The sequence below is a fragment of the Pomacea canaliculata genome, linkage group LG6, assembly GCF_003073045.1.
Source record: "Pomacea canaliculata isolate SZHN2017 linkage group LG6, ASM307304v1, whole genome shotgun sequence".
Taxonomy (NCBI): domain Eukaryota; kingdom Metazoa; phylum Mollusca; class Gastropoda; order Architaenioglossa; family Ampullariidae; genus Pomacea; species Pomacea canaliculata.
The window spans coordinates 20,868,306-20,879,962 of NC_037595.1; the positions used below are offsets into that span (position 1 = coordinate 20,868,306).

At 42.0% G+C, this 11,657-nt stretch overlaps 1 protein-coding gene across 1 annotated transcript; it reads right to left on the reverse strand.

Moving 5' to 3' along the window:
- Window positions 1-63: 63 nt before the first annotated feature.
- LOC112566941 lies at window positions 64-3,190 on the reverse strand. The gene is made up of 3 exons (XM_025243370.1): window positions 3,117-3,190; window positions 374-1,368; window positions 64-86 (listed from the first exon to the last, which is right to left on the reverse strand). Exons 1-3 carry the CDS (start codon window positions 3,188-3,190, stop codon window positions 64-66), a joined length of 1,092 nt encoding a protein of 363 aa, XP_025099155.1.
- Window positions 3,191-11,657: the final 8,467 nt, after the last annotated feature.

The window sequence follows — 11,657 nt, forward strand, 5'->3', positions numbered from 1 at the left end:
CGCGTGCATGTAAGTAAGGACCCAGAAGTATCAATCAAGGTGAAGGCCAAGCATGTGGCATCTTCAATGCAAGATGGGAAGCAGTTCTGTGCGGAGGTGACAGTAGAGATGTTAGACTGAGAACTAGAGCTAACAACCACCGTGGTGTTTTGTAGTTTTACAAATGTCTCCAGTTTATTAACTAAAATGGTCGTGTGCCACTTGGGGTCGCTCACTGCTCTCTGTATGTCGCCAGCACTAAACACTTGACAGTTGTTGCTGAGGTTTGTCTGCCTACACTCAGGACAAAAACTCACAGCCACGCAGCCCGGAAGCTGATAGCATCCATCAAGACACTGGACAGCGGACTTAGCGGCTCTGTGTTCCGACTTACCCATCAACTTTGTGGAAAGCAGAGTCTTACTTGAACTACCTTCACACTCACCTATCAAGTCTTCTCCCTTTAAAGTCCAACAGTACTTTGTCTTGACAGCCACGATGTTGTTCCTGATCCTGACGTGGTTAATACCATAACTGCCTATAAGACTCGAGTTACCCATCAGGGTGTCTGAGAAGAGAACCTCCACAGAGGTCAGGTGATAGTGGATAGCGGAGGGTTGATCTTCCGCTGCTGTGAACCAAGTCAGGCTGTTACCTGCATAAGGTGGAGAAACACCGACAGTAACCGTTGTTGTCTCCACTTTGTTTCGAAACTCGTTTGCTGCCTTTTGTTGATCAGAGGTCAAGGTCTGGGGTTGTCCAAATAGCTCAGCAGCCACATAGCTGGCAGCTGATCTCACGTGACCCTCCGTGAGGCGCCGATAAACCTTATCCTCCATCTTGTGCACGACTGTTATCGAGGCCCCAAAGCGGGCCCGTGACACAAAGTGGGTGCCGTAGGTGTCAAGGAACTTCAGGTACATGTCCTCGTCATCAGTGTTGTTGAGCTTAATGATCCACTCCAAGAACGATGAACGAAAAGACGGCAGTTCCCAGAGTAACAAATTCACGTGATAGATACTGCACACAGCTGTTGAAAAGACCAGGACATTTTGTTTCAGTTCCGCGGAGAACTTTTTAAAGTCTTGGCTGGCCGAGAAGGGAGGCCCCCACTCATCAGCACCCAGTTGTGCGGTGACAGCCATCAGCTTGGTCAGTTCGTACGGCGTCTCCACCACCGTCGACGTAAACGACGTGACACACGACACATGCCGGGTCAGACCCACGCCACGTGGCCCGCCATTGTCTCCGGTCACTTCGGCAGAAAAGATGGGAAGAGTAAAGCCCGGATCATGTGTTAGTGTCAAAGGGCATCCCTTGAGACTGTTGTAGCCAAACAGCGCGTAGTCCATGCCATTGGATTGTAGCTGGACTTGTTGTGAGGGGGCGCTGCAAGAAAACTTCATTTATAGCAGGCGATCGCACAAAAATCGCTCTTTTTGAATTCAAAGTATTTTATGGACTTTCAGGAATAGAAATATTAGTTTTAAATCACAACAAAGAACAACATTTCGTCTGTGTTCGGACTATGTCTAAGCTTTGTGTGATGGGGAGAATAATGTGTATTTTGTGTCCCGTGTAAAGCGTTTGGATGTTTGGGTTGGTAGTTGTGCTCGCGTTCACAAGCTTTTGCATAGATATTGATGTACATATTGAAATAATTCAAATCAGATCGGCGGACAAAAAATATTTGTCAACTTTGAAATAACGGAGCTCAAACCACGTGCAAAATACCACGTGCTAGGTGAGGGTGAAAGTGCATTTTCTGCTAGATCCAGTGGTTGATGACATGGCAGTGTCAACTTCATGATAGCCAATCGCTTGGTGGGCAAAGACACCGACCCTGTTTCAAAACATTGGTGCGAGCTGACTATTGCAGTTTATGATGACGACTCTCCACGATGGAGCCGTTTGTGACATAATGAATCAACAGGTAGCCATTATCACATTTTTCAAAGAAAGCTGCTTTAGGAAATAATACATACAATGGGCTTTCAAAGCCTGATAAAAAATAGAAAATATATTTGTATTTGCACGAGACACACATAACTCCCAGTATCCAACAATAGTCGTATATGGAGAGTAGATGGGCAACAACGTATCAAAATTATAAAACTAAATACGCAATTTATAAAATTTTATGCTCCAAAGTGGGACCTGAGCTGTATTTTTTTCCACTATGTCTTTTTGCAAATTAGTTTTTGTCACTTGAGTAGAAGGTCAGTGTTGGTAACTTATCATACAAAGTCTTTAAGGACTTCTAAGATTTAATGATAATAGGAGAGCTTCAAACATGGTTCATAATATATTTAGTTATGGCTGTGACAGAAAGCACGAACTTAAACAGTATTATCTTCTAGACTAATATAGATATGGACTCGGTTGTTGTTTTTCTGATATTTTCTTGCATTTTCATGTGAATATAAAAATATTCATTTACCTTTTCATCGTGTGTTTCTGTGAGGTTGCTATTAAAAGTGTCTGTGAGAATGTTATCATCGATTCTGTGAGACTGTCTGCCAGACTGTGTGTCTGTCTGTGCTTGTCAGTACGAGATCTTAAACATCCAAAAGATGGAAAAGGTATTTGTGTCTGTAATACCTGCCAATGTTTATATATGTTTAGAGATGTAAAAATAGTGCAGATGTTGTTCATAATTACATTATTTTTTAAATGCCAAGTCAACTAAACACGGCGGATAACTCAAAGTAAAATCAAATTAAGAGAAAGAAACCGTTCTAATTTTTTTTTCGTGAAATGTTGTTTTTATGTAAAACTCAAAGGGAATTGGGTACATCAATTAGTATTTCCACAAAAAAGAGTTTGATATAAGCTTACACAGGATTAACTCGAGGTCTAGTCCTGTCTTTAGTGGATTTGTTTTTATAAAGTTGGGGGGATGGGTCTTTCCTGAAAACTATGTATTCTTAAGTAATACAAAACACATTATGTAAAATAATAAGAAACTTTGTATCATATTGTGAAAAAAAATCTACTTTTAAATCCAGGTTTTGTAAATCGCCAGTAACAGTATGTAGTAAATGTATCAAAGACACTTTTGCCATTCAGCTGACACAGTAACACACTATAATACTTTAATACAATATAGTTTAGTTTGTTATGGTCACGTGACGTACCTGTCGCTGTTCTGAGCATGAAGACAAGAGAGCACACAGAGAAGCATCAGGGGTAAAATCATTGTTGTCCACATGTTGACCACCTGTAGCCACAGGAAAGTAAAGACATATTAAATGTCTGCCCGTAAAAGGCTACTTGTGTGTTTTTTGTGGGTTTTTTTGTAGTTAATATTTGTTTCCTCACTGAACACAAGCTCCAAGTATAGTAAACATTTTTTGCACAGCTTGTGTACTTATGACGATCACATAAATAATATTACTAAATCAAACGTTAAACTCCTAGAGCGATTACAGATGCTATAATTCCCACAGATAACAACAATAATAATACTAAAATAAGAAGAAGTATATTTGTGTAGGAGCATTTGATTACTGCAAAGAAAGTCCATATTGCTTTGTAAGAGAGACTAATACACAAAGAAAGACAGAGACAAACTGCACACACACACACTCACAACCACAGTCTGATATTTGTCAACAAACCAGGGGAGAGGATTCATCAAAAGACATACATACAAGACAGAGAAGCTTGACACAATCATGTCCTACGAGCGTGGGTTCTGGGTTGTACCATGTTCCCCTAAAACTTGAGCGGGTCTTTTATGCCCCAGAAGAGGCATACGGGATTATTGTTCATGTACAAAAATCTACTTTCAGAGATTCACAGATTCTCCTTACAAAATCGGCCCACTGCGCGTGCCTTCAAGATTTTACATATAGGTGTAATACCTCTCGTGCAAGGCGCCCTTTAAATACTCAAGCTGTACTATATATTTATTATTTATATATCTACCTGATTACTTTTTAAAATTCAATACGTCCTTTGTGGTGTTGCAATGGAAAACCTAAATCTAACTGACGATTTCATCGTGGTTTATATTTGATGGAAGAGGAAGAGATGATGGATGATCAGGAGGAGTAGAGGGTAGATGTTGGACGGTGAGGAGGAGCAGGTGATGAATAGATGATGGAGGAGGAGAAGGTGAAGGATAATGTATGACAAATGGCGGATTAGGAGGGGGGTAGGTGATGGATGATAGATGAGATAATGAATGATGACGGATGACCATTCGATGTCATTCCGAACGCCGAATCCCAGCATGTACGATGCCGCTATAAAGGGAGTAGGGAGGGCGTAATGGAAGGAGGATGAGGACAAGATAATGATGATGGGGAAGGAGGAGATGATGATGGATGATGATGAGGCACAGATAATTAGAATGATCTGGAGATGAGAATGGATGATGTAAGGACCGGAGGACGCGAACGAAGGACCGACTGAGCGGTGGAGGATGGATTATGATGATGATGTGCCATGTCTATCCCTTAATGGACGTTACTTGCCACTGTATTTTAAATATGATCTTTTACTTCAGACAAATTTATGTTGTTCTATAAAAGGTTCAGATTTAGTGAAGTGTGGGTTCTGCCTGCGGTTTTTCCCTCCTGCATTAATGTCACCGTTTTCTTGGGGAAATGGGTTGTTGTTTTTTTTTTCTTATCTACACCGTTGAATGATTGCAAAAGTCTGAGAGTTTCGTGGCGTTTGTAGACTACCTTTCCCATAATTCTAGTCCTTTGTCATACTCTTCCTTTTGCAATATCGTGTTACTCTCAGCTCTTGTTCTTGTTATTTGGTTCCTCTTTGTTGTTTTTTTTGAATTTGATTCGTTATTCTTCGTTTCGTACGCGAGTTGTTAATTCTTTATAGTTCATATGTTATTGTTTGTTTCCTGTCCCTCGTATGCTGTCCATGTCGTTCTTGTTCTTAAGCGCTCATGAAGCATGCTCCTTAGTGATGTGTGAGTATGCGTCTTTAATCAAATTTTGCAATTATTATTGTCGTCGATCAGTCCGTCGTCTCGTAGTCGTCAATGTCATGCATGCCATCATCATCATCATCATCATCATCTAGTCGGTAAGGTGGAGTATCCTTTTTCAGATCACTCACTAAAACGGGAAAGACTCTATCAGTGAAAAAACTTACAAGAATGTCTCAGTGCGATGGGCTATGTTGGACATTAACATGATAACGGGAACTAATAATAAAGTAGCAGATACCGTGTCTAGAGCTGAAATAAATCAGGAGACTCCTTCATTAAAAATGATGATGTTGCCAGAATGTTGAAGGTTAAAGGTTGTGGAAAGCGAATGTTCGGAATGCACGCTCGCAAACGCTCACACGAACACACACCCACTCACTCAGAGGTGGGACACGACCTATGGAACCTTTGATGAACGTAGACCACAACAAAGACGAAATGAGCGGTACAAATAACGAATTTCACTACATGTAGATAAAAATAAACAAGAAAGGAGAAAATACACATGCGAACACACAAACGCAAAAAAAAGCAAGAAAACGGGACTACCCCGCGCCCAAGTAAGAGGTAATGAGAGATGTTAGTAAGGGAGAAAGTAATAACAACAAAACAAAAACAAACACCCACACACTGCAGCACAGTACTGTCAGAGTTCTTGTCCCTAAGACCTTCAGGCCTCACGTTAGTTGTAAAACACCATGTACTCTGTTGTCTCCTTTCAGTTTCTGTGACCTTACGCGACTCTTTCGCGCTGACCATCACTTCACTGTCCGTGCGACGTGCACAGGGACCCTTTGCTGGTCTAGTCTGAGCTGCCTCGTTGACCACACGACGAAGGACCGTGCGACAAAGGCAACGGAACGAAGAAACGAAAAAACGAAGGGATGACGAAACGTAGAACAGTCGTGACTCCGCACACACAGGGGCGTAAAAGGCGCAGAAGAATGAGATGGTGAAGTTGAAAAAAATGCAGCGACGACAGCACAAGAATAAGGACTAGGTCGACAAGAAGATTGCATGAAGAATAAAAAAGAATATAGGAAGATACGAAGAATAAAGCGAAGATGAAAATGGACATGGAAAGACCCCATGGCCTGTGATGTGTCGGGCGGTCACCCGCTCACAACCAACAGTACCGGAAACCCACTCCCGTCTTACACAAACCCTGGTGGTCACCAACCGGCTACTGAACCCGCACGAGCCCCACGGATTTCCACTGGCTCCTTGTGGTCACTTCTGGCTACTGTGTCCACTCACAGTACCAGGATTTCAGTCCAACCTTAGCTTGTGTGGTGACTACTAGCTGATGTCCACTCACAGTACCAGCCTTAGCTTGTGTGGTCACTACTGGCTACAGGACCTACATCTTGTGAGACTGGAGACTGGGTAAATGATGTGAGAAGGAACTTCGTAACTTCTAGTGTTGGAAACTTGTTTATGCAGTTATAGGAGAGATATTTCTGTGTATTCTTTGCAGTATGTGTTTTGGCTCGCTTCAGCAGAAAAGTATACAATCAAAAAAGTGAATGCAGAAAATAATTAAAAGGTTAGAAAGGGAAACTTTTTTCACGCGACCAAGATACAGACCAACGGAAATCCCATGTACAGAAGTTTTGTTGTTTGTAGAAAGTACGTGTAAGCTGCGAAGTCCATGTGTAATGAATGTCCGTATGGTGTATGTCTGTATGGATTTCTGTGGTGTATTTAAGGGTTTAAAATAAGGTCTAACACAGAGACAAAATATAATTATCTATAGTTCAAATAGTTATTAAAATGATTCACATTTAGATCAAAAAACAGTAAAATAATTAACCTATAGGTAGAACAGTAACTAAAACTACTTACCTTCAGATGGTCTTTAAAAGCGCTGCTACTGACAGGACGTCCCGCCGAAACCAGTGTCAGGAAGGAGGAGAGATTTGAACCTCTTATAGTCTTCACATCTGGCAGGGGGATAACGCAGGAGACAGGGAGACAAAAACGACGACAGCATCATGCACAACACACGCACGCACACCCTTCACACACACACACACACGGACCAAGCACAGGAGGCTCTAATACATGAAGTGCACGCGTCAACAGCTCCCTGAGGTCGGCGAGCGAGAGCAACGTGTGAACAGACGTCAACAACTGTCACAACACCCCGCGTAGGGCAAAATATATACTGAGCAACACTACCTATGACATACAGGAACAAACCACTGTTTCTTCTCACTTACTCACCATTCAATCACACAAACACACACGTAGTGAAACATTCATAGATACACACAAAAATGGTTCTTTTAACACACGTACACGCAATACCTTATTCAAGTACGGACAATACACACCACGCACGCGCACCCACACACATATACACAGAAACGGTGAAATCTTAGGACATCAATAGAACCCGAGTATTTCACAGCTTTGCATAGGCAGCTAGCAATGGGTGAGGACAGAAACATAGGATAAAACTCGTCTGCTACTTCTGTAGTTTTCACGAGGGACATATTTTGGGTTTGTATGTCTAAGCAACCATCTTAGCTGCTGAATAGGAATTTTACTGACAGCTTAACCTCAAACGGGCATTGTGTACACGTCGTGTTCCTGTCGTTATTTATTTATATTTTAAGCAAATTCTTACAAAGAAGGGGCTCCCGTTGTTACACTGGTCAGAACTATCACTTGTCACCTCTACAGCTGCAACTTAAAGGTCGTGGGTTCATATTTGATCTCGTGCACCCTCTTACTGTGACACGTGTTCGTAGAACAAAATATTCAAGTATGATAGTGTCATTGAACCTTTTACCAGTGCTACCAGCAAATAAACAGCTTGTTTATCACAGTAGAAGCCATCCTGTAATGAATAAAAGTGTGCAACAATATTTTTCTGCTTTAAATTAATATTAATTAGACACTTTATAGCGAAACTGATTGCAATATTTTATTTGCCTTTTTAACACTAACGCTCGTACAGGTGTGAACCACGTTAAAGTCTCCCATGTGCACGACATGTCTGCGGTAACAGGTGTTTGAGGTCAGTCAGCGAACGAGCTGTCAACAGACCTCAACACAACCGAGAGCATCACATCATCACATGAGGGCAAAGTGCACCGGGAGGAGTGATGAGACATCACTCAAATACTGTATGTTACCCCGTCTTCACACCGCTGACTGCTACACACTGATTAAAATAACACACACATTCACGAGCACACACACACACACGAGCAATTTCTTTGACCTGACTTAAAAGTTTACTGCCCTAAAAAGTCATCTTGAAGTCTTGACTGCTACTTTTTGTGATCCAGTTGAAAATTTTTCAGCTATACTAAGGCAAAAAGAAGTAAAAAGGGAAAGGTTAAAGGAGCAAATTAATACCTTAAACACTACCTGACAAAGGCTGATCATCATTTAGTGCCCAAACATCCCTCAACCTGGCGTAAGACTAATGAACAAAACTCTTGAAAGGCTGTGTTCATCCTATTCTAAAGTAAGCTTGAAATATATCCTTTGAACAATTCATCGTTGTGTCATCAGCGACACAGTGTCATGTAGGTATCTCTCCCTGTGTCCTACATCTAAGAACAGTTTCATGGACGTGTATAGGTGGATTGCTGTTTGTCTGCCAAGACCAACGCTTAGCCTCTTGCGATGTGATAAGCTGTTAGTCTCAGTGAGCCTAAACCAAGAATGGGACTAAACCGGAAGTTTTGTCGTCTAATACCTCGTTTTAGCAGTTAACTGGAAAAAATCATCTGCCAGCAGTCCAGTAATACAAGTTTTTGACAGTTTCTCTTACAGGACATCGCTCCATAATGTACATAATTTCTCTGTTTATCGTTGGAAGCGTCGGGAATTGAGAATTCGTGGGACAGAAATATCTTTATCACGATTTTTGTTTGTTAAATTGAAGTTTAATTAGAGAACACAAGTGCTGAAATGTAAAAGTCATCACACATCCGTTCCCCACAGCTTTACTCAATCAGTCTAGCAGAAAAAAGTGATGGTGATTATTATTTGTGTAAGTCGTTCATGTTATCTACATATGTTGACGACTGAGTGTACAGGCCATTTTCGTGTAGCCTAAAAAGAAACAAATATTTATGGCTACTCTCAAGAGAAGAAAACTTAAGGCAGGTGGAGTAATGTATAATGTAAGAGGGAAAAACTAGATAAGAAGAGTAAATGCCAAATGTCTTCTTATTGTGCCATCCGTTGCAGACCCAGGGGACAGTCCTGGACCTCATTAGTGCTGATGGTTGTTGCAGACATTAGACCCCTTAACGATCAGACAGGCGTTCCGGAAAGACGATTAGAGGCTTCCCAGGTCGGCAACACCTTTTTAAGGGCTTCCCGTAGATCCCTACATCGTCAGAGAAACGAACCAGGACCTGGTGTTGGGATCTACACAATGGTGGCCTTAGACATCAAGTGCTCGGGTCTACCCTGCAGGTCACGAGGGCAGTTTTCTTGCTGACTTTCATTAGCACGAGAGTGAGGACAAAACATCAAAGACTCTATGTACGACACGTGAATGTTTGTCTACGAAAGCACGTGTTCAATCAACAGTGTCTACGTTTATTTGCTTGTAGCTTTTGTTTAGAAACATCTTTACCTGCTTCTTCTTCCTCTAAAGCGTAACACCTCTTGTTTGTGTCAAAGTTTATAAAACCAGAACGAGGCTAAACTCCTGCAGCAGATCCCATAAAAGTCTGTCATAAAGCATGCACAATGAAGTATGCTTTGAGTAGCTAAAGCTAGATAAAACTGAACCTGCTTACTTCTATCACGACCCTTGAATTTTCTTTTAGACCTCGTAACATTTGATCAAACAATAGCTTGCTCTAAGGGTGATATCACCAGCCTGGCTCCTGAGATTCCGTACAGGCCCAACTGAGAGGTTAGCAGGTTTTATTAAGCTTGAGGCTATCGTACAAGATCACAGATCACAGGGCGCGGAGTACGTCCAATCACAAAACAAAACAAAACAAAACAAAAAAACGCAGATATGTTTCTCCGGTTAAGAAGGATAAAAGTATTAGCTCAGTGCTTGTGCTTTATTTCAGTCTGCATTATCATTCTTTATTATTTATTATTTGCTTCAAGCATGAAACAAGTGTGGGAGGATAAAGTCTTCCCTAGGGAAGAAACTAGCGGCAAAGGATGGGTGGTGGGGATGATCGCTCATAAGGAACCCACCCCTCTAACGTGCAAACATCCGGATCTTGACCCGTTTAACCCGTCAATCATGCTGTTTTACGCTAAGCACCCAACAGTGGACTGCAGCTGCGCCGAGGAAGACTAGGTGTACACCGTCAACGGCTCGTTTCGCATCTCAAAGCACGCGCTTCTCCTTCACGGGAACATCACGTGATAGTACATCCCACTCCAGCGCCCCGACGACTTCTCCGTCCGTGAAGGGCTGCATGTCAAGCCCATGTTGGACGGCCCACCGCTAAAGACGGACTTCTTCAAGGTGGACTGGGTGTCAAGCACTGGACAAAGGTATCTGACTCTGCCGTGGCCAGGAACAAAGAAGTTTTCTCTCGGATGGAAACTTTGGGCAACATCCCTATGATGACTCCGCCCTCTGCGCACAAATCGAAACAAGAACCTGTTTCGTGGTCCTTATTCCTCATTTCCAAAAGTCTGCTTGGCCTGAACTTAAATGTTTATTTTGGTTTCGACTCCATGTCTCGAATGTCATGGATTCGTCTCCTTCCGAGCACACGTAGATACTTACTGGAGACTCTTGGTGGTCTTAAACTTGAAGGGTACAACATTGTAGGGCTGTACGCGACGAGGCGCCGGCAACTTTACTCCCCATTCTGACGGGGCATCATGAAGAAGAGCTGCCAGAGACCAGGTGGAGCATGCCCGGGGCACAGCACCTAGACGGACACCCGTGGGTGTGGAAAGAGTTCAGTGAAAACGTGCATTTCTCAGACCGTGTTTATTTATAGCACCATTAGCTCTTACCCGGCATCCTCACCTCTCATTTTTGGAAATCTTAGCAACACCAGCATCGAAGTCCCTGACCTGACACTATTCTATGACGGCAGCTAATAGGGTGTCACACCACCACACGACATATTCAAGTATACAGGTTATAAGGTACAAGTGCCTTCAAGTATAAGGGTCTTATTGTCTCAAGGTTTTCTCACCTTATTTACCTTGCCAGCTTTTTTCATGTCAGGTAAGGGCTTCGTTAGAGGATCAAAAGAAACCAGCAAAGGTAAACCATATTTATATTCTAATTAAATAATCTCCCAAAAAGGACTTCTAAAACTCTAGATAATTCCTGAGAGTAAAAACGTGACTTGTCGATATGACGAAAAGTTATAATAAAAAAAAACTAGTATATTTGTAAGTAAAAAACATTGTCATGAGATTCAAGAGTCTTAGATACATGAAATCCCGACACGGCTGTCCCGGGTGTATCCGTGACACCCTCACTAGCAACACTACTGATGACAATGACGATGTCATTCACGACAAAAAAATCCAGAATGGACAGTAGTGGTCCGTTCCGTTTGGGTTGAAACGTTTTGATAGAAGTGTCGCGTGTAGCGACAAATCCAATTATTCTCCAGTGCCGAACAAACGACACGCACACGTGAGAACGCTACAAATATATGTTTAATAAAAATTTTAAAAAAAACAAACAAAAAAACAAATGAAATAAAAGGAACAAGGAAGGGAATACAAGAAAAAAAATGGGTCGAGG

Coding starts and splice junctions, on each gene's coding strand:
- LOC112566941 (XM_025243370.1), bottom strand. CDS start 3,190: ATGTGGACAACAATGATTTTACCCCTGATGCTTCTCTGTGTGCTCTCT. Junction 1,369..3,116: donor CATGCTCAGAACAGCGACAG/GTACGTCACGTG, acceptor GTTTTCTTGCAG/CGCCCCCTCACAACAAGTCC. Junction 87..373: donor GCTTTCCACAAAGTTGATGG/GTAAGTCGGAAC, acceptor ACCTCCGCACAG/AACTGCTTCCCATCTTGCAT.